Source organism: Carlito syrichta, unplaced genomic scaffold (assembly GCF_000164805.1).
Source record: "Carlito syrichta isolate Samal-C Ts95f unplaced genomic scaffold, Tarsius_syrichta-2.0.1 Scaffold302570, whole genome shotgun sequence".
Lineage (NCBI taxonomy): Eukaryota > Metazoa > Chordata > Mammalia > Primates > Tarsiidae > Carlito > Carlito syrichta.
The window spans coordinates 724,913-747,999 of NW_007246666.1; the positions used below are offsets into that span (position 1 = coordinate 724,913).

The following is a 23,087-nucleotide window of genomic DNA, read 5'->3' on the forward strand; positions in this document are numbered from 1 at the left end:
GACCTAGCAGTCTCTTGTTGATATAGCTATTATAGTATTAGATGCTTAAATAAAATTAGTAATATTGGTAAGAAAGTAAAAACAATTGCTGAAACATCAAAACAAAAGCACACTGAAAATTTTGCATTGCTGTTTCTTTTCATACTTAGTATGTCTTGGTTATGGATAGGTCTCTTATAGAAATTAAGAATATTAAGGAATACAGACTGAAGAACAAAATTAGATCTTTTGTGAAAAGTGAGATGAGACAGAAGTGTTAGATTTGGTGAAAATCTATTCCACTGAAATAATTATGAAGGATATTTGAAGTGAAAAGCATGGTCCAGGGGAGTTATATGTCTCTTCAGGATTTAAGACGTGGACGTGGAAGTGACATGGTGTTAATGAGCATCCTTAATTTTCACAGGTTGAGTTTAGTATTAGTGACAAACAGAGACCTGGACAGCAGATTGCAACTTGTGTGCGACTTTTAGGTCGTAATTCCAACTCCAAGAGGCTCTTGGGTTATGTGGCAACTCTGAAGGATAATTTTGGATTTATTGAAACAGCCAATCATGATAAGGAAATATTTTTCCATTACAGGTAAGGAATACCTTTTGGGAACTTCCAGCTAGATTACCATCCTTTGGTGTTGAAATCAAAAACACTTAGTAGCCAGGCATGGTGGCTTACACCTGAAATCCTAGCACTTTTTGGAGGTGGAGGTGGGAGGATTGAGCCCAGGAATTTGACCAGCCTGGGCAACATAGACTTTGTCTCTACAAAAGATCAGTCAAACAAGGTAGCGTGTGTCTATAGTCCCAGCTACTTGCGAGGCTAAGGCAGAAGGATTCCTGAACCCAGGAGATGAGGCTGTGATAATGGTGCTACTGCACTCCAGCCTGGTTGACAGAGTGAGACCCCCCGACTCAGGGAAAAAAACATTTAGTACTGATTGATATACTTTTTGAATCCCAGATTTCATATTGGTAAAGTTATGGCAACATATAAACTGCAGTTAATCATCTACCTCTATATAGGGATCATGTGACCAAAAGACATAGGCAGGCCTTTGCCACCTTATTTTATAGGTTAAAACTAGGGAATTGTGCATTTGGTGTATAATATAAGCATAGGCTCTTAGAACCAGACTGTTCAGTATGGAATCCAGGCTCTGTCACTTAATACTGATGTAATTTTTATTAAATGAATTAACCTCTTAGCATCTTGTAATTAAATGAGTCAGTACATATAAAGTACTTTAAATGGGGTTTAGTTTACTTAAGCATGCCATGAATGTTAGAAGAAATACAGGTAAGAAAAAAAAAAAAAAAGCCAGGTACGGTGGCTGAAGCCTGTAATCCTAGCACTTTGGAAGGCCGAAGCGAGAGGATTGCTTGAGCCCGGGGGTTCGAGACCAGCCTGGGTAACTTGGCAAGACCTCATCTCTACAATGCATTAAAAAATTAGCTGGGTGTGGTGGTACACGCCTGTAGTTCCAGCTGCTTGGGAGGCTGAGGCAGAAGGATCACCTGAGTCCAGCAGGTCAAGGCTGTGGTGGCCATGAGTGTGCCACTGCACTCCAGCCTGGATGACAGTGAGACTCTGACCCCCCAAAAAAAGAATAAACACAGGCTGCTTGCTACTGTTGATGTTTGTAATGTAATGCTTATTTACACATTATTTCCTTTCCCCTTAGTGAGTTCTCTGGTGATATTGATAGCTTGGAACTGGGGGACATGGTCGAGTATAGCTTGTCCAAAGGCAAAGGCAACAAAGTCAGTGCAGAAAAAGTGAACAAAACACACTCAGGTAAGGGACTGTGGCTTCTGCTTATTTAGCCTATTCTTTGAATGGGAGAAAGGGAGAGGGTGGTAGAGGGAGACAAGACCCAGCTGTTCTGCGTCAGTCGCTTTCAGATGTGACTCATGAGCATCACCGACTGCTTGTCAGAAACACACCTTCTCTGACCCCACCCCAGGTCTGCTAAGACTTTGGGGATGGGCAGTCTGTTTTAAATAAGTCCTTCAGGTAACTCTGGTATACACCGATGTTTGAAAAGCACTGCTCTAGATATATTAAATAATTTGCTTTCAATTTATTTTCAATGTCTCCTTTAAAAAAATAACCCTAAGCGAGATATATATATATATATATATATATTTATATATATATATATATATATTTATATATATATATAAATTTCCAGTGGGGTGGGTTCCCTAGAAGACTGTTTTAGAGAGTGAGTCTAAATGTGAAAAATAATGGGGAATTAAGAAAATCACTGTTACTTAGAATCTCTGACTTTGAAAAGTCTACAACTTACTTTTGACTTTTATTTAAGCTCTTAAGTGTGTTAAATTTTACACAATGGAGATATAGTGAAGAAATCAGACACATTCCTGCCTTCATTGAGCTTATTTTTTGGTGGAAAATATGGACAGACAGACAAAAGAAGTACAATATTTTATGTGATATATTTAGAAAGATAATAAGTAATGCATGTTTTAAAGATAAATCCGGAATGTATTAGGGATTGCTGTTTTAGAGACCATGAAAGTCCTCACTAAAAAGGTGATGTGTGGTCACCTAGAAAAGATAAGAGAGCAAGACATGTTTTAAATATGAACGCTTGTTAATTCCTTAACCATGTTAAGTTTATTTAGGAAAATCAAGCATTTTAATGGTAGTTTAGAAGTACTTAAGGTCAAGCAACTGTTCTAGAAATAGAACTTGGCTTCAGGTTTCCTGCCCCATTTCAAGAATAGCAGGCAACCAACTCACCCTGTGTTAACATTTGTGCTGGTATTTTTTACTTTTTTTTTCTTGTGGTACTGGTAGAATTTAAGTAAAATCACTGAGTGAGCAGTGTGCATGTCTCTGTTCTGTAGTGAATGGCACCACGGAGGAAGCTGATCCCACAATCTACTCTGGCAAAGTCATTCGCCCCCTGAGGAGTGTTGACCCAACACAGACTGAGTACCAAGGAATGATTGAGATTGTGGAGGAGGGTAAGGTCATCCCTGTCAGGTTGTTTGGAAGTTGTCCTACTTTCAGATGAGCACTTCGGGGTCTTAAAATATGATGGTGCTCATTGCAGTTGTTTTCAGGTTTCTTAAAAACTGAATGAAGGAAAAGTGACTTGTCTCTCTTATGCTAGCTTTTTATTTTTATACCTCTTGAAAATGAGGTCAGTCAAGGTTTAAGTTGTGAACAAATGACTCCTATGTAAGCACATGACTGATAAGTCAGCAACTGAGTTATATTGAGATAGACTGAAAACAAAATCCCATACTCAAAAATAAGTACTTAATGGTGAGTGTGTAATAATCAAATATTCTCACCTTCTGTTCATTAGTACTTATATCAGCAACCACTCAAATTCTACAAGTGTTTTTGGTTCTTGTAAAAGTTTATTATATCTATTTATTAATGGCTGGGTTTTCGGCCAGGCATGGTGATTCATGCCTATAATCCCAGTACTTTGGGAGGCCTAGGTGAGAGGATTGTCTGAGCCCACGGATTTGAGACCAGCCTGGGCAACTTGGCACGAGACCTCACCTCTATAATAATTCAAGAAAAATGAGCCAAGCATGGTGGTGCATGCCTGTAGTTCCAGCTACTCGGAAGGCTGAGGCGGAAGGATCTCCTGAGCCCAGCAGGTCGAGGCTGCTGTGACCATGAGTGTGCCTCTGCACTTTAGCCAGGGCAACAGAGTGAGACTCCAACTCAAAAAAAAAAAACCAATAAAAACCTGGGGTTCCATAGGGGTCCTACTCATCTCTGTGCCAAGACTCCCTGCCTTTTCTGCTTTTTTTTTCCTCCCCATCTTCAAGAAATCTGAGTTCCAGTACCATTCTTTGCCCAGCAGTCACCATCAGAAAGACCAACTTTATATGGTCTGTGTGCATAAGTTTGCAGTAGAAATAGAAGAGAATTCTATAGATGACTAGGATAGCAGAGTTACTTAATGGTGGAGTCGATGAGAATGTTTGAATATTTTCACTGAAGTTTATGGCTTGGCTTACAAAGAGAGTTCTCAGTCCTTGTATCATCTAAGAGTCAGAGAGAAAACAGAAAATGGGAAAGAGCAGGTTGTTTGGGAGAAAGAAATGAACCTTGATAACCTTGATCACATGGGTTCTTAGAATTTCTGTTTTACATAAAACCACTTCTCCCACATCATTACCTCCGAATATGAATTGACTTTGCAGCCAGTCAGTCTTTTAAACTAGTGCCGTAATGACACCACACCCTAAAAAGGCCATAGGAGGATGGGCAAACTCATGATGTAACATCAAGTTACCCTTCCATCTCCTCTCTAACATACTGCTTTGCTTCCTTTTTCAGCCTCACTCCCCAGTCCACTTATTCTTCAACACTGGCTGTAGGATATAGTACAAAGCAAGGATTTTGTGGAAAAAGGAAACTTCAGACATCTCTAAGGCTAGAGTTTCCCAAGGAGTAGACAGATGACATTTTCCCACTTGATGGCAAGAACTAGCCCTTTTATTTAGGAACACAACTGTAACTCAGTATAAGACTTTGTGGAGTTGGGCAGACCTAGGTCTGAAGACCATTTTCTAGCTATGTAATCCTGGACAAATTTACTTAAATCTTTCCTAGCTCTGGTGTCTTTATCTTTAAAATGAGAGTATCGTTAACCTCTTAGAAGCCTCTATAAAGGTTAAGTTTGAATGGTAGTTATTGTTATACCATCAGATTATACCATACAGATCTCTAGTCACTCTTCTGCATGACATGATCTGTTGGGATAATCTCCTCAAAAGTTTTTGGTTCCTATATTTTTTTTAAATGTATCTTCACTTACCCCTGTACTCATCAGGAGGATAGCTTAAAAGCATTCCCAATTCTGAAGCTTCCACTTCCCTCGCAATGTTTTCCTTAACTTTACCTTTGTTAAATCAGTGGGTTCACCAGGATGCTGAATTCATGAGCAGCTGAACTCTTTGGCACAGTTTTAATCAATAGCCTGCACTGACCGCCAAGCAGCTTTTTACTGTAGAGCACAGCTGTTTTTGTAAATAAAATTTTCTTCAAACACAGCCCCAGTCATGCATTTGTATATTGTCTTTGGTTGCTTTCTCACTACAACAGCAGCGTTGAGAGGTTGTCACAGAGATAGGGTGACCAGATCTAAAATACTTGCTCTCTGGCCCTTGAAGAAAAAGTTTGTGTCCCCTGATCTAGGAGAAAAGAACCTGTTCCTTTGTGGGAGCCAAAATCAGAACAAAGGAGATGGGATATCAAAGAAATATATCTACATTTTTTTGCCTATGCCTGGCTAGTTGTTTACTGCACAGTGGAGTGTTGGGCAGAAATATTTTTGGCTGTTTGGCTAATGCTGTAAATTTGGGCTTAAAATTTAGATGATGGGATTGTAAGTGATAATGTGACGTTAAAAATTTATAAATGCCATTCAAAATTGTTCATTGAGCCAGGCACAGTGACTCACACCTGTAATCCCAGCACTTTGGGAGGCTGAAGCAAGAGGGTTCCCTGAGCCCAGGGGTTCAAGACCAGCCTGGGCAATTTGGGGAGACCTTGTCTGTACAATAAATCATAAAAATTAGCCGGGCATGGTAGCCTATGCCTGTAGTTCCAGCTACTTGGAAAGCTGAGACAGACGGATCGCCTGAGCCCAGCAGGTCGAGGTTGTGGTGGCTGTAAGTCTGGGCAACAGAGTAAGACTCTGACTCGAATGAATGAATGAATATATATATTAAAAATATTGTTCGTTACCTGGTAAGGGATAATGAGCTATTAAGCTCTCATTTGTTTACATGGCAGTAGTTAACATTTAGGATTTCATTTAAGCTTTAAAGTGAAACTTGTCAGGATTAAAAATAAACATATTTTTAGGTAACTTGCATTTTTAGCAGCTATGTAAACTTATTAGGATCACCAGCAGAGGACTGTTATGAAATTCTACAAGCTTTTAGACTTTATATCTGCTTCTCCTTACAGGGGATATGAAAGGTGAGGTCTATCCATTTGGCATAGTTGGAATGGCCAACAAAGGGGATTGCCTACAGAAAGGTGAGAGTGTCAAGTTCCAGTTGTGTGTCCTGGGCCAAAATGCACAGACTATGGCTTACAACATCACACCCCTGCGTCGGGCCACAGTGGAGTGTGTGAAAGATCAGGTAAGTGCCAGCATCTCTGGATCTGAATTTGATCCCTTTATGAGTTGGTAATTAGCCAAAACATTGACTTTTTTTTTTTTAGCCATGGGGAAACTGTCAACATTTATTTGGTTTTTATTTCTCCTTTACTCCTTTTCAGTGATTACAAGTAGCTTATAAAAATAGAAAAGTACATGAGAAGAAAAAGGTGGACTATATTAGCAAAGAGAAAATAAGAGTGGCAGTAATAACTAACTACATAAAAGCAAAAATGAGTTTGAGACTTCCGGACTAGAAGGACAATAAGGTTTTCCACACTTTGCTTAGAGCTGCTTCTGCATACCATAGAAAGACAGAAACCATGTTTAGAAGTGTTCAGGCCAGGACAGGGTGTAGTGGCTCATGCCCATAACCCCAACACTTTGGGAAGCTGAGGTGGGAGGATAGCTTAAGCCCAGGAGTTTGAGACCAGCCTTGACAACATAGTGAGACCCTGTCTCTGCAGAAAATAAAAAGTCAATCAGCCATATGTCGTGGTACACTCTTGTCATCCCAGCAACGTGGGAGGCTGAAGCAGGGAGATGGCTTGAGGCCAAGGATTTCAGGGCTGCAGTGAACTATGATGTGCCGCAGCACTTCAGCCTGGATGACAGAGTGAGCCCTTGGCTCTTAAAGGCCGGGGGGGGCGCTGCCTTGCTAAACTTTGGTGTGGCCTGTGCTCTCTGAGCTGTGGCCAGGCTGTTTCCTGGCCTTTGGCCCCCTCCCCTACCTCAGGGAGGTGAATCTCTTCTCTCCCTCTCTTTCTAGTTTAGTTTCTCAGTAAACTATATTTTCTAACCTAAAAAAAAAAGAGGTTCATAAAATAAACTTAGACAAAACTAGTCTAATACTGAGATCTCAGGAAAATTCAGAATCTGTAGAACATTTTTCAACATCAGTACAGCGACTGTAACATTTTGTATGGCTATTTCCTATAATACAAAACAGTATTGTATATATTCAAGTAACAGTATATGTTCAAGTAACAGAGCCCTTTTGTTTAATTCAAAAAGCTTAGTTCAGCCGGGCTCGGTGGCTCAGCCTGTAATCCCGTGCCTTTGGGAGGCTGAGATGAGTGGATTGTCTGAGTCCGCGGGTTTGAGATCCGCCTGGGCAATTGGTGAGACCTCATCTCTACAATAAATCAAAAAATCAGCCGGGCATGGCAGCGCGTGCCTGTAATTCCGGCTACTCGAAAAGCTGTGGCAGAAGGATCGCCGAAGCCCAGCAGGTCGAGGCTGCGGTGGCTGGGAGCGGCCACTGCACTCCAGTCTGGGCCACAGAGTGAGACTCCAACTCAAAAAAAAAAGCTTAGTTCATAATATATGAAGGAACAAGGCGATCTTTCTTTGAGTCAAGCTTAGAATACAGTGAATGGCAATGATTTCAAAGATATTTCTTCCCTGACAAGTTTTGCTGCACAGACAGCTGGATTGGAGCATCAGCATTAAAATACCATGTTTTATAAATCCCTCTCTTAGTAAGTGTCAGGCACTGTACTTCATTCAAAGTGAGGTGTGTTTTTCTCTGTGTCATGTTCCCATTTTTTTAGCTGCCTTTTTTTAAAATTTCAGTTTGGCTTCATTAACTACGAAGTAGGAGATAGCAAGAAGCTCTTTTTCCACGTGAAAGAAGTTCAGGATGGCATTGAGCTTCAGGCAGGAGATGAGGTGGAGTTCTCAGTGATTCTTAATCAGCGCACTGGCAAGTGCAGCGCCTGTAATGTCTGGCGAGTCTGGTGAGTTTTTTTGTTGTGGTTGGATTAGTAACCTCCCTGGACTGTCTCTTAATTTCTGTAGCTTCTGTTTTATCACATTTCTTACTTTTCCATGCCTAGTTTTCTTTTCTGCTGCCTTTTGGTTATTTTGTGATTCTTTCTACCTCTTATCTAATACAAACAGATTGAATACTTCTTCTTTTTAAATAGTTTTTTAATTCCCATTAAACCATTTCTAGGTTATATGATGCTTAAAATTCAAATTTTTATAGTGTAGCCACCCTTATTCATATGCTTCTTTAAAAAAAAAAAAAACCTCAACATTGTTGTGCGAGGAGCTGGAAATCTCTAGAACAGTTACTTCATATTTCACTTTTCTAAGGTTTTTCATATCTGCTACCTTGTTTTTTATGCATCTTTGAAACTAGTCTCTGGTTGCAGACAAGTCTAAGGTTAACCCTCACTCAAACATGAAGTTAGAACCTTGAGTTAGGGAACATAATATATAAACAAACTTGTCTATCTTGTCTTTCTAGCTGGCTAGATGAGGCAAGAGTCTCCCTCATTAAAAGTGAGTCATTTGGGCAGTTAGGTAGAAAACACACTCCTTTTCAGATGTTTACTTTCTTCTCACCAAATGTTGCTTCTCGTCTTCTGATTTTATTACAGCGAGGGCCCCAAGGCTGTTGCAGCTCCTCGGCCTGATCGGTTGGTCAATCGCTTGAAGAACATCTCCCTGGATGATGCTAGTGCTCCTCGTCTAATGGTTCTTCGTCAGCCAAGGGGACCAGATAACTCAATGGTATGAGGCCTAAGCCTTGTTTGAAATTGGTCTTCTTTTAACATAGATCAGAGAGCTTAATGAAACAAGGAGCCCCTCAGTATTGCTTATAACTAGTTAGGACTTTCTACACATTGATTCAGCCCCACACATAATGGTCGCTCACAGTAAGAAGAACATTTCTTGCTTTTCCAGATACTTTGCGCATAGCTTGAGGGTGTACTGTAGATTTCCTCCTCTAGGAACATAAGATATGATTTAAAAGAATGTTTTTGCTCAAAGTTCATTTTGAATGGTGAATGTTCTGTGACTGTCATGCATCCAAGTCATTAACTGCAATTTTATTTTTTCACAGGGATTTGGCGCAGAAAGAAAGATTCGTCAAGCTGGTGTCATTGACTAACCACATCCACAAAGCACATCATCAATCCACTATGATCAAGTTGGGGGGAAACCGGTGAAGGGTTCTGAATATCTCCCTCTCATCCCTCCCGAAATCTGGAATACTTATTCTATTGAGCTATTACACCAGTTTTAACACCTTCCTCATGTTATGTTTAAAAAAATAAATAAATTTAAGAAAACCATTTTAAAATTATGCACAGTTGCAGCCTGGAAAACTTAAGGTGGCGCCTTATAGTATCAATTTTAGGAGCTTTATTTGGTGCATTTAACGCAACTGGTAATTGCAAAATCCACTTTGCCTGTGTAAGTGAAAAATAATAGACTGTTATCTCGTTGGCCCTATGAAATTCTGCACTTGATATTTAGTATATACTCTACCTTCATTAATTATTTCTGGCAAGATGTTCTGCCTTAGCACTCAGTTGCATTCTTTTTCTTTCTTGTTCATTATGCTTTGATTCTGAGGACCATATGAGGGTAGAATATATTACCTTTAAAAATTACAAAAATTTGTATAGGCAAACCGTTTTTTTAAAGTTGATGGCCAAATGTTAAAATGTTATTTTTCATATCATTTATAATCTTGTCACGATCCACTTAAAGTTTGGTTAGATTTCAGTGAAAATTATCTTCCAGAGTAGTTTTCTTTTTTCCTGGGATGGGGGGTAGCTTTACTACAATTAGTATGGTGCAGAATTTCATGCAAATAAGGTATGCCAGCAGTGTGATAATTTAAACGTATTTAAACAAAACAAAAAAGATGAATGCACAAACTTGCTGCTGCTTAGATCACTGCAGCTTCTAGGACCCAGTTTCTTTTACTGATTTAAAAACAAAACAAAAAAAAAATAAAAAAGTTGTGCCTGAAATGAATCTTGTTTTTTTTAATAAGTAGCTGCCTGGTTACTGTGTCCTGTAAAATACAGGCACTTAACCCTTGGTGTAGCTTCTGTTCGAATTTATATCACGGGAGCAGATGGTTCTGATTTCCTGGCCCTCATCTTGAATTGGCCATATACAGGGTCCCTGGCCAGCGTTCTGAAGGCTTTGTCTAAGACGACAAGGGTCAGCTCAGGGGATGTGGGGGAGGGCGCTTTTATCTTCCCCCTTGTCGTTTGAGGTTTTCATCTCTGGGTAAAGAGGCCGTTTATCTTTGTAAACACACAACATTTTTGCTTTCTCCAGTTTTATGTTAATGGCGAAAGAATGGAAGCGAATAAAGTTTTACTGATTTTTGAGACACTAGCACCTAGCGCTTTCCTTATTGAACCGGCCCGCGGGGGGCGGGGCGGGGCGGGGCGGGGCGGGGCGCGGCCTGCTGCGTGACTCCCGGGTCGGAGGCCCACGTGGCCGGGGCGGGGACTCGGGCGCCCGGGGCGCCGACTGATGGCGTAGCGGGCGGGGCCGGAAGTGCCGCTCCCGGGTGGGGGCTGTTCATGGCGGTTCCGGGGTCGCCAGCATTTTTCCCGCCTGTGGTCCGAAACTGTCCGGAGCGGAGGCCGCGGAGCTGGAGGTGAGGTTCCGGCGTGCGCCGCGTCCGGCCTCGGAGCACGCAGGCGTCTCGCGGATGCCGGGGTCGGGCGGAGGCGGCCGGTTGCAGACAAAGGCCTTGGGCGGGGGCCTTCGTGGGGGCCCGCGGGAGGGGAGCCCGGGAGACCGGGGGCGGAAAGGGGTCGCGGGCCGGGCCGCCCCCTAGAGGGGGAGCGCTCGGGGGAGCGGTGGGAAGGGGGCTTCCTTTACTCGGGCCGAGGGCGGGGCCCGAGGGCGTGAAAAAGACGCGGGCGGGGGTTGCTGGAAGAGGCACCCTCAGAAACCCGAGGCCCACGCTGCTCCGCAGGTGTTTTCACGTCCCTGGGCCCCTTGAGGAGCCAAGCGGGGGTCGCGGGTCCGACGCCGATCCATCTCGAGCCCTGCTTTTAGTGACCGTTGATCAAGCGAGCTTCGAAGGGCCGTGGCCGGGGCTCGCCGTTGACCCGACTGCCGCCCTCGCACAGGTTCTCGCCGGTGTGAAATGACCGAGTACAAACTGGTGGTGGTTGGAGCAGGCGGTGTTGGGAAGAGCGCCCTGACTATCCAGCTAATCCAGAACCACTTTGTGGACGAATATGATCCCACCATCGAGGTGAGGCCCAGCGTCGTCCGCTGACCTGACCCCGGCTGGCTTTCGGCTCGCCCCCGCCCGTATCCTTTACCTGTTCGTGCGTGGCCGGAGTGGCCGAGAGAAGGCGAGAGGAGGTTCTGGGTCCTGCCGCCGGTCGCCCAGCGAATTGAGCTGACGTGTGCATGCCGCACGGGTCACTTTCGTCCGCTGCTGAGGAGTCTCTCGACGTTCACAGTTTTAACGGTTGTGGAAGCCAGTGTGGAGCTCGTCCATGCATGCATGAGTCCCCTCGTATATGACAGCTCTATTCACGAGAAGCCCAGGCCACAGTCGAGACGGTCTGATCCGATAGTAGCGGGACGGAGAGGAAGACTGCGGAGATCTGAGTGTGCCTCGATTTTCGTTTCTCAGCTAGTCGAAGCAGCTGAGGCTGGGTTGGAGGAGGGAGAACCTGAGGTTTTGATTCACTCGCCTGGGCTTTCTGTCCGTTTGCAGCTTATTTAGTTATGTGATAGCGAGCAAGTCTCTTCATCTCTCTGAGCCTCATTTTCCCCATGTATTAAGTTACCAGGAACTTGTCCTACCTACCACACGGGGATGTTAAGCAAAGTTAAGTACGATGTTTAAATCGTGAGTGGTCAAGCACTACGTAATAGTACTTACACGAGGTTCTGTTGTACCGTGGGAGTCCACGTTACAGGCTCGGTGGCTCCGCCTGTCATCCCGCGCCTTGGGAGGCCGAGGCGAGTGGATGGCCTGAGCCCGCGCGAGTTCGAGACCCGCCTGCGCACCTTGGCGAGAGCTCGTCTCTACAGTCAATCAAAAATCAGCCGGGTGTGGCAGCGCGCGCTCCGGTCTGGGCGACGGAGTGAGACTCCGACTCAGAAAACAAAAACAAAATGTTTTGTAATTTTGTTCAACTTAGAAATGTTTAGCTCTGGAGATTACTTTAGTGCACATCCACCCTCCTTACCCCTTGGCACCTGAGTTCTTAATTAATGCAGACTAACTCCAATCTAGGCACTGTTAAAAATTGCTGATCCTTGGCAAATCTTTATTTCAGACTCAACGATTTTATATTACATTTTAGATTTTTAATATTTTAAGTAGTATTTTAATATTCGTCAGTTTTATTTATTGGGAGGATTAATGTAATGAAAATACGTAAATTTAAGTGATGCCATTTTTAGATACAAGTAAAATTGTTGCTGCAGAGCAACAGTTGGAAGTATTTTTTAATCTGATTTATGCATATTTGTCTTCCTGAAGAAATAATTAGAACGATATCTTGTTAGGGACCTTAAGAAATTTCCCAAAGTTACCGCTATCTTGAGGGAAAAATTGGGGGCAGCCTGACCTTCCCTGAAACAAAAGGTATTTGCGTATTTAATCATAAACACAAGTGATGCTGTATATAGGGCTAGGTTATAATTGATACAAGTATGTTTAGATTTTTTAAAGTAAAACAAGCAACACAAAACAGTCAGTTCATGGTTTAGTGAAATACACTGTGAAGTTTTCCTCTAGTCTCCAGGCTGCAGTAGAGTTGTCATTTGAGCTACCATGCTTTTTTTCATCTTTTCCAGGTACAGGAAAGTAACCACATTTTCTTCTCTGCAGGCATAAAAGATTGTTTTGTTTGTTTGTTTAGGATGACATTGAATAGTTTCTGTTTGTGATGACATATTAGCAGTGTGAGAGGCAAACCAGGTAGACAGCCGTGGGCTTGAATAGTTAGGAGCTTATTTAACCTTGGCAGTAGCATTGCATTCCCTGTGGTTTTTAACAAAAATTGAATCTCCCTCCCTCCCTACCCCCTGCCCTCCATACCCCCAGGATTCTTACCGAAAGCAGGTGGTTATAGATGGTGAAACCTGTCTGTTGGACATACTGGATACAGCTGGACAAGAAGAGTACAGTGCCATGAGAGACCAATACATGAGGACAGGCGAAGGCTTCCTCTGTGTATTTGCCATCAATAATAGCAAGTCATTTGCAGATATTAACCTCTACAGGTACTAGGAACGTGGTTTTTTTTCTGGAAGGATCATCTTTAAGTGTGTTCTGAAACTTTGTGGGGGAAATGGAGATATGATTCTAGGGAAGATACGGATTTTTAATTATGGGAAGATTGTTTTTTGGTGATTTGACATTGAGAACTAGGGTAATTACTGAAAGAAATGCAAAAATTTGTTTTATGGAATATACTGTCACTATATCTTTGCGAATACATAAATGAAGCTTGCTGCTGGTGATGATTTAGAGCTAGAGATGTAATGAGAGATCGCAAAGGAATTTCAGACAGGAAAACACCTAAGAAACATCCTTTGGTATGTAATAGTAAAGATGACAGGGAAAAGCAAATGAGGAGTAGATAAAGATAAAACCAAGGCAAAGGAACATAAAGATGAACTTTTTCCACAGTCATGACACTTCAAAGCTACATTGGGCCATAAAATATTCTAGTAGCCTTCTTAATATTAATAGAATCAGAAATAGAGTTCAGAAGATGGTTTATAAGTTTCGGTGTTATAATTGCTGCTACTAGCAGAGCCAAGACCAAAAACCCAGGGTTCCATTTAGCACATTGTTCTTTAAACAGTAGTGTAGTGGTTAAGAATGTATACTTTGCCAGGCTCGGTGGCTCAGCCTGTAATCCTGCGCCTTTGGGAGGCTGAGGTGAGTGGATTGCCTGAGCCCGCGGGTTCGAGACCCGCCTGGGCAACTTGACGAGACCTCATCTCTACAATAAATCAAAAAATGAGCCGGGCGTGGTAGCGCGCACCTGTAGTTCCAGCTACTCGGAAGGCTGAGGCGGAAGGATCGCCGGAGCCCAGCGGGTCGAGGCTGTGGTGGCCGGGAGCGGCCACTGCACCCCAGTCTGGGTGACAGAGTGAGACTCCAACTCAAAAAAAAAAATTGAAACTTGGCTCCATCATTTATTAGCTGTGCGACTTTGCCACTATGTAGCTTTCCTTATCTATAATGTAGAAGTAATAATAGTAACCACCTCAGAGTTATCATGAAGATTAAACAGACTAATAAATATGTAAGTCACTCAGAACAGTGCCTGGCACACAGTAGCGCTATTTAAGTGTTCTGACTATAGCCTTGGGTTCTGGCTTATTTCCCATCTATAGGAAGGTGTCTGCTCTCAGAAGCAAACTGATCCAAAACTGAGTTCAGTTTTTCTCCTAAACCTATTCTACTTTTCATTCTCTCTCCCTCTCTCAAAATAATAACAGTACTTTATAAAATGCCCAACACTTGGCAAACATCTAATAAATATTTATTGACTTTTTAGAAGTCATTTTTCCTTACAAGGCCTTTACTCATTTTTCTATTTCTGCTGTATCCCAGATCAAAGAGTATTTAAAGCTGCTTATAAAAACATACATAGTATAACAAGATAAAATTAATGAAAAGTAGACTTAAGAAATGAGGCAAAGAAAAAATAAAGATAAAGAAATCAAACAGACTTAGGAGTGAGCTTATTCTGTAGTTGTATGCAAGAAGCTCCAGTGATTTCCTAAAGATGTACCTACAAATGTGGCATCTGTTGTGAGAAGGGAAGTAGCCTCCTGAAAGATTCAGTATATGTATGTTCAAATCAAATCATTTGTTCAGAAAAAGCAGAATTAGACTGTGACTTGAAGGAAATTTCCTCATGGGTCCTCAAAGAGGGTTGTTTAATATAAAAAGCAGTGATAACCTGACAGTGACATGATCTAGGCATTTGAGGCTGCCTTAGATTATCCCTTCACATAGGCTCCTGCCTTCACACCAAAGCACACTTTTACAAGTAGCCAGTGGAATGCACTTCAGGTATATGACTTTGTGAGTAATTCAAGAGTACTCTAGAACAGTGCCATGCAGTATGGTAGCCACAGCCATATGTGGTGGTTTTTTACATTTAAATGTATTAAAATTTAAAAACTAGTCCCTCGTCCACGTTAACAGCTGACTTTTTAAGTCGATAACTACAAGTGACTAGGGGCTACCATGTTGGACAGCCCACAGATATAGACCATTTGCATCATCACAAAAAGTTCTTTTGGACAGTGTTGGTCAGGACTATCTAGAGCAATAATTTCCAAGCCATGCTGCATGGTATGTCTTCCATGTCACTGAAGGGAGTGCTGTCAGTTGGGAGTTCCAGATCCGTCAGCCTCCCTTTACTAAGAGCAGTTCTAGTGTTTTCTATTTTATATGTTGGGCTTCCAGCTACAGTTTTGTTTGAAGAAAATGTTTGAGCACCGCCCATCTTGAAAAGTAATAGACAGACTATCTTCTATTAAATTGTCACTCACAGAAACTTTAAAAAGTTAATTAGAGACAGTGAGCTTTACTTTATTCTTCAGACCTTAATCTAGAGGGCAACGTCTAGTTACCAGTTAAATCCAGAGCCAGCCTCTTTGGAGGCTCCAAGAGCCTAACTGGGGCATGTGTCAGGATAAAATAGCCGTGTGCTTCTCGTAGGAAGTGAATTGGTACTTAGGGTTGTCCTATGGCTGCTGCATCATGTCTAAATCAGTCTCCGTAGTATACAAGATCATCTATAGTAGGAAAAAAGTGAAACTCCATACTAGAAGTGAATAGGGCTATATCAAATTTCCCAGTTTATTTTTTGCCCTAGCTTTTTATTTCTTCCTGAAAACTTGTCTTTCTTGTATTCTGATAACATATTCCCTTTTCTAGGGAGCAGATCAAGCGAGTAAAAGACTCAGATGATGTACCCATGGTGCTGGTAGGAAACAAGTGTGATTTGCCAACAAGGACAGTTGATACAAAACAAGCCCACGAACTAGCCAAGAGTTACGGGATTCCATTCATTGAAACCTCAGCCAAGACCAGACAGGTATAGTAAGGCTGTCAACATCTGCGAGACAGCTTGTTTAAGGCAAAGAATGTCAATTGATTGACTCTCGTAGAGATGTGATCTGAATTCACAGTCTTTGTTGTTACGGATTTTTAACAGTGTTCTGTTTTTTAAAATCTTTTGTTTAAACCCAAAACAAACTCGGTCATAGTCTGATATGGCATTGTTACTCCTGCATCAACAGCCACAGATATTCCTAGTGAAGACCCTTGCCTAAAAATCCTTAGAGGCAGTAGCTTTTTCTTCATCAACACCAGCCATTCTTTAGGGCTAAAGCCTCCTGAGCAGAATCTTCAGGAGATCTGGAAGTTCTGTTCTGCATATCCCACATGACGTTTTTTCCTTTGCCTGAATGTTTTTTGGCAAAATGTGCCATTTTCATATCAGCCTGTTTATGTGATTCGATAGGAATGTTACATTTGGTATCCACTGCCTAAATCACCCTATTTTATCAGCAATTAATTTAGTAGTTGTGATTTTACATTCACATAAAGAAATATAAATGAGAGACAGCTTACAATTTAGATTGTGTCAGTTGAACTGTCTTTATCATTTTCCTTCACTTTTTTTTCCTTTTACAGGGCGTCGAAGATGCCTTTTACACACTGGTAAGAGAAATACGTCAGTACCGAGTCAAAAAACTCAACAGCAGTGATGACGGCACTCAAGGTTGTATGGGGTTGCCGTGTGTGGTGATGTAACAAGGTGCGCATGTGGTTTGACACAGTCGTAAACCTCAGTACTTAGCATCAGGCAGTTTAGAGGCATGTTAGGGTTACGTCTGTATGTTGTTATTTAACTAGAAATTGTGGCCTACTGCACTCTCTAATGCATGTTTTCCTGACTGTACCCTTTCTGAAAGTATTGGTCTCTGAATTATTTTTAAAACAGCTAATTATTCTGCAGACATCTTAATATTTTTTATAACATTAGAAATTAGAAGACATTATTTATGAAATGTAGGCATACCATATTCCTGGCACTGACCAAGAATTTGAAGAATTACTGTTTCAAAACTAAATGGTAATGTTTTGTATTCTTTTTGTGCAGATACTTTTAAAGTTCTGTCATCAGAAAAGAGCCACTTTCAAGGTAGGACAAGTTTGGAAATGTATTATCATTCATGTTGATTTCTTTTTTTTTTTTTTTTTGAGTTGGGGTTTCACTCTGTTGTCTGTACTGGAGTACAGTGGTACAATCATTGTTCACCACAGCCTCAACCTCCTGGGCTTAAGGGATCCTTCTACCTCAGCCTCCTAAGTAGCTGGGACTACAGGCAAGCACCACCACACCTGGCTAATTTTTTTGTAGAGACAAAGTCTCATTGTGTTAATGCTGGGATTACAGGCATAGCCACTGCACCTGGCTTAATTTCTTAAACTTATTCTTCTTATACTCTGTATTTGTCACTTACGCAGATTCCATCTTTGTTTCAGCTGCACTGACACCCTGGTCCTGGCATTCCTGGAGGAGAAGTATTCCTGTTGCTATCTTCAGTCTTGCAGAGAAGCTTCTGCTACTTCCCAGCTCTCAGTACATCAGTACAATGTTCTCTGTTGGAGAAGTTCTCAGAGTAACTACCTCCTCACTTGGGTGTCTGACCAGAGAAATGCACTCTTGCTCCTCCCTGGTATTTTTCTGCCCTGGGTCCTTCCCACACACACCTCTGCCACCCCATGTTTTTCATTTGAAAAGCAATTCGTGCTCTGAAACAGAGAACTGGATTTCATGTAAACATGAAATTCTATTAAAAACAGTATCTTGAGCTCTAAAGTAGCAACTGCTGATGATTTTTTTTTTTTTTTTACTGTTGAACGTACAACTATGAGAAGTGTCAAAAATTACTGTTTTGCCGAGAATATCATCAATGTCGCTGTTTGGTTTTTTTGTAATGTTATCACCTCTATTCTATAAACTGGCATCTGCTCTGTATTCATAAATACAAAAGTGAATACTGACTTTGGAGTCTATCCTAGTCTTTTTGACTTCCCTGTAATTAAATCCAGCTTTCACAATGAAGTGCCTTTTTCCTAGAAGTGGTTTGTAGACTTACTTTACAGTACTTCAGTTGAATAGATGTCTCAAAAATCATTTTGCATGAAAATGAATGTCTGAGATATGTCTATGACTTGCCTGCCTTTGAGGGAAAGCTATACCTGTTGATAGCAGATGCCATTTCATACATGTATGAAGTTGGTTTTCCAGAGGCTTATCTTTGGTCTTTCCCAGGAGAAAAAAGAAACTGAAAACATGAATTTCACTTAATTTTTACTTAACCTCCATTTCTTTTGTAGGTTACTACCTATACAATGTATGTAATCTGTTTCCTCTAGCGTACTGATAACCTAATGTTTCATGAACTTCCATTTGTATTCAAATTTGGGTCATACTAGAAAACTCTACATGTGTAAGTGTTCAAATACTGTAAAAATCTGATGTGGTGTTATTTAGTAGCTGTGATCATTGATTTTCAAACCTCAAATATAGTATATTAGCAGACAAATTACATTTTCGCTGTATATCATGGTATCCTAATGATGTATATATAATTACCCTCACCTCACAGCAATAGGGAGTAAAGCATGGTGCTAATGGAACAGGGTCACAGTTTTCAAACTTGAACAAGCCAGTTAGCATCACAGAGAGAGAAATCCTTCTACATTTGCTCATTGCACCAGTAACCCCAGCTGGTAATTTTGCTGGGTGCTGCTGTTAGCCCGGCAATGAAAAAAGAGGTCGGCACGAGCCCTTATACTGTGACTGGAAAAGCTTGGTATCGTGAGGGAGGTCAGCTCGGAAGTCTTTATAAAGTGTTTAAACCCTATTTTTAAAGCCACATGGAAATTCTAAATTAAACCAATATATTTTTCTCTTTTTTTAAGAATGAGGATGCCACAGGCAAAAAATGTTTTAAGTTTCTTTTACTTAATGTTCTTGAACGGGTTTGAATCAAGATGTTGATAAATCCGTCTAAGCTGAAGAGTTTGTTCAAAACAAGAAGTAGTCTTTGGACTACTAGAGACACAAATGGGAAATATAATGAATGGATAGTTATGAGGATTTGGAAGCTCGGCATTTCCATTTGCAGATAATACCCTAGTAATTCTAATGAGAAATAGACTTGGGTAACTTTCGATAAAAGACTAATTCCAAAGTGGCCACTTTCTGTTCTGGTCTTCTAATGTCTAAATATTTACTGAGGTCCTCCATCTTCTAATACAAATTTTCATTTATTAAGGCAACTCCAAATTACATTGAAAAGAACTCAGAAGAAAGGAGGGAACATACGCCGTGCCCAGAGAATAGTAAGCCCGGCGGAGTTGTGCTCCCTAGTGCTCATCTGAGAGCTGGCCGGTACTGTCATCTGTAAGCAGACATTCTGCTGCTTCGTTTCCGCTCTGTTTGGAGCAACAATTGCTCTATGATTTTTCTGGAGCTAGATTGATTCTTTTTTTAAGTGTCCGTGACTGGCAGTGTGACTCTTTCTAAAAAGCATTAAATTTAACGTCAAATTAGGGAGAAAGATCGTTACTCGTCTTGGGCTCTTGTGCCAATAGCTCCTGTGTGTATGTACCCTCTAGTTTTCTCACGTATGTTCTAGCACAGATGTATCTGGGGCCAAAATTAAGAAGTTACACTTAGGGATGAATTTTGGCACAATAGAATGACAAACTTCTAATTAAGAGCCGAATAACTTCAGGGTGGCATAAAGTGTGGTTTTTAGAATATGTTTGTGATTGCTGAGAATAATTCTCGTTTACCTCAAAATCTGAAAGTCTCATTCCCCAAGTTAAGTGCCTGGTCAGCTGTCATAAAGTACATATTTCTTTGTGTTTGTTTTTTTAAAAGGTCGCATGTTCAAGAGTGAAAATAAGATGTTCTGTCTAAAGGCTCTTGTGCCTAACTAATCTGTAAATGAATCTGTTAAATGCTGTATTTGCTCCAACAGCTTCCTATAAAATGTTATTTGGTAATACAGTATCACACTTATGACAGTTTTTGTTTTAAGAGTATATTAGGTAAAATTAATCTCAACTTCCTTTTAGTGGGTCCCGTGTTCAGTCCTTCATCATCCTTTAAACTGCTGTGAATTTTTTTTGTCATGACTTGAAAGCAAGGATAGAGAAACACTTTAAAGAGATTTTTTTTTTTCCCATTCCAGAATTTGTGAGCATAATCATTTTGCTTGATATTTACAGTCATGAACTCTTAAGCTGGCAGCTACAGCCAAGAACCAAAAAATGGTGCATTCTGCTTCTTGTAATTCATCTCTAACAAATTATTAAGAAGCAATGATAATTAATTAGGGGAAATGTTTCATTTGGATGGTTTCTGTAAACAAGGGACTATAATTCTTGTACATTATTTTTCATCTTTGCTGTTTCTTTCAGCAGTCTAATGTGCCACAACATTATTTTAAGGTGTTTGTTTTCTATAAGAATTGTTTAAAAAGTACTCTTGTTATCAGAGTAGTTGTATTATATTTCAAAATGTAAGATGATGTTTAAAAGCCTGAGTACTGACCTGAGATGCAAATGTATGTGCTCTAGAGGGAGGGAGAGGGCGTCAGTGGAGGTTGTATGACTTTTATATTTCTGTGCCACCAGATATAGGTTAAAATATCAGTTGTGCAATTCTGCTGTTTAAATGGGAACTATTGGCCTCTGTGGCCCTAAATGAAAGGGCTGATATTTTAAGTTGATTATTTTATTGTAAATTAATCCAGCCTAATTTTTTAACATTTGGTTGAATGTCTTTCTTGTTAAATGATGTTTAAAAAATAAAACTGGAAGTTCTTGGCTTAGTCATAATTCTTTTTTTCACTGAAATATCTGTATAGAAAGCTAATACTAGCTTTGAACTTTAGGATGTGACATTTGGAAGTATTGGAATATCTGAGTTCCTCATTTTATCTCAATATAAAATATATCAAAGCTTGCTTTAAAATACTGCCTTGGGAATGATTCATAGCTGTTTGTCAAATTTGCATACATTAATATGAAGCACCTAAAACTGTCACTGGCAGTCTTGTGTCCTATTTTTGCATTACTGCACCTTCTAGCAATCTTGTGATAGTTGGAACAGAACCTCAGTCCCCGTATAATTTTACTACTCTGACCCATAATTTCTTCATTTGTAAAATAGGAGAATTAAATGAGGATATCTCAGTTTTCCTAACCTAAAGGAGATAACAATTATAAAAGAATGACTTCAAACCTAGGCTTTTCCATCTAGGTTACTGTAATTATGGGGACCTTGATGTATTCTCCCAAAGACTTCCCAATGTTTTTTTCCTTAAAAGGGTGATGGGGAGGATCATAACACTTGACTAAATTCAGCTTCAGAAAACCAGTTTTGCCAGGCTCGGTGGCTCAGCCTGTAATCCCGCGCCTTTGGGAGGCTGAGGTGAGTGGATTGCCTGAGCCCGCGGGTTCGAGACCCGCCTGGGCAGCGAGACCTCATGTCTACGATAAATGAAAAAATCAGCCGGGTGCGGTAGCGCATGCCTGTAATTCCAGCTACTCGGAAGGCTGAGGCGGAAGGATCGCTGGAGCCCAGCAGGTGAGGCTGCGGTGGCCGGGAGCGGCCACAGCACTCCAGTCTGGGCGACAGAGTGAGACTCCGACTCAAAAAAAGAAAAACAACCAATTTTAAGTAACAAAATTTTTTTTTCTAGGAAGGACTACTAGAAAGAGTATGAGTATTTATTGTAAAATGTATATGAAAAAGAACATTATGAACTTTGTGTACTAAAACACATTTCTCCCTTAAACTATCACCTAGGTCTCATATCAAATGTTTTGTTCTGCTAATATGTGGCCCTCCAAGAACTGAAAAGTCCTAGGAAAGGATGTTTTCTTGCTTCTGATGAGAATGCCGTTCCGTTCAGCAAAACACAGCTAGAGAAAAGCAAATGATAAAAACAAACCTAAAGAAACTAGTTTATTTAGCCTACGTGGAGACCTCCTGTGCATCTCTGTGTTATCAAGGTCTCTGTTCTCACAACAAGCAAACTCAAGGTCATCAAAAGGCTAACATAGTTGCATGAGTTATTTGATATCCTTAAATACGTGAAAAGGGGCCAAGAGGCCTCATCTAGAGATCATTTTGCAAAACAGTGTGTCCAGCTCCATGACGCAAGAGCACTGAGAATCAATGTCCAGCGTCCAAATGGATGGGGAGCAAGCTTTGTAATGCTTCTGAAATAACTAGGCAATGAAATGTGCTTTAATAAAAGAAAATTGCATGAAGAACAAATCATGGCCTTCGCAGCAACATGGATGCAGCTGGAGACCCTCATTCTAAGTGATTTTCACACACAAAAAAATGCATGTTCTCATAAATGTATACTAAACACTGGGCACTGATGAAAGGGCGGAGGATAAGGGACACAAAACCACCCATTGGGTACCATGCCTACAACTGGGGAGGGAGGGTTTGTCAAGCCCAAACCTTGCCTTCACGCAATAGACTTACATAACAAATCCTCACGTGTACCCCACGAGTCTCAAAATTTCAAGAAAGAAAAGTAGAACTTCAGGAACATGCAAAGCAGAGGTAGCAAGTGATCTTTCCAATGCCAGAAGAAGCATAACAAGGCTCCCTCAGCTTCATGAGCTGGAAGTTGACTTAGTGAACCCATCACTCTTACTTGGAGTCTGTATTCCACCACTTGGTAGGGGCTGGAGGCAGTGGGTGGGGGTATTTTTCAACCTAAGAAAATAAACTTAGTCTCTTCTTAACTAGTATCAATTCAGATTGCCATTCATTTATCAGAGCCAATATAAAGTAAAAGTGGGTAGCACCTGCAATCTTGGGACTTACAGCGCTACGAAATATTTCTAAAGACAGCAACAGCTTAGTACCTGATGGGGGAGTGTGTGGTTGGAGCTAGAAGTTGCCTCCTGGAGCCTTTAGATGCAGGAGACTAAAATACCCAGCTTAGGAAAAGCAATCTTCCAGATCGGATGCTATGGTCAAATGGGCACTGTTGACACTTTCTGCAGGCGCTTGAGAAGTGTGAATTGACTTGACTTCAC

The 23,087-nt window shown here is 41.0% G+C and overlaps 2 protein-coding genes across 8 annotated transcripts in view; both read left to right on the top strand.

Moving 5' to 3' along the window:
- Nucleotides 1-10,312, top strand: part of CSDE1 (cold shock domain containing E1) — a 40,787-nt gene extending 30,475 nt beyond the window's left edge. For 6 of the 7 annotated variants that reach the window (XM_021711755.1, XM_021711758.1, XM_008056897.2 and 3 more), the window contains 7 exons: nucleotides 407-582; nucleotides 1,679-1,791; nucleotides 2,871-2,990; nucleotides 5,968-6,146; nucleotides 7,739-7,902; nucleotides 8,551-8,683; nucleotides 9,018-10,312. In XM_021711755.1, coding sequence (XP_021567430.1) covers nucleotides 407-582; nucleotides 1,679-1,791; nucleotides 2,871-2,990; nucleotides 5,968-6,146; nucleotides 7,739-7,902; nucleotides 8,551-8,683; nucleotides 9,018-9,065 — 933 coding nt within the window. In that variant the 3' untranslated portion in view covers nucleotides 9,066-10,312. The remainder of the gene's footprint in view (nucleotides 1-406; nucleotides 583-1,678; nucleotides 1,792-2,870; nucleotides 2,991-5,967; nucleotides 6,147-7,738; nucleotides 7,903-8,550; nucleotides 8,684-9,017) is intronic. The other variant, XM_021711756.1, reaches the window with a different exon arrangement.
- NRAS (NRAS proto-oncogene, GTPase) lies at nucleotides 9,860-20,858 on the top strand. The gene is made up of 7 exons (XM_008056896.1): nucleotides 9,860-10,580; nucleotides 11,062-11,189; nucleotides 13,005-13,183; nucleotides 15,867-16,026; nucleotides 16,629-16,752; nucleotides 17,098-17,139; nucleotides 17,484-20,858. Exons 2-5 carry the CDS (start codon nucleotides 11,079-11,081, stop codon nucleotides 16,746-16,748), a joined length of 570 nt encoding a protein of 189 aa, XP_008055087.1. The 5' UTR covers nucleotides 9,860-10,580; nucleotides 11,062-11,078; the 3' UTR covers nucleotides 16,749-16,752; nucleotides 17,098-17,139; nucleotides 17,484-20,858.
- Nucleotides 20,859-23,087: the final 2,229 nt, after the last annotated feature.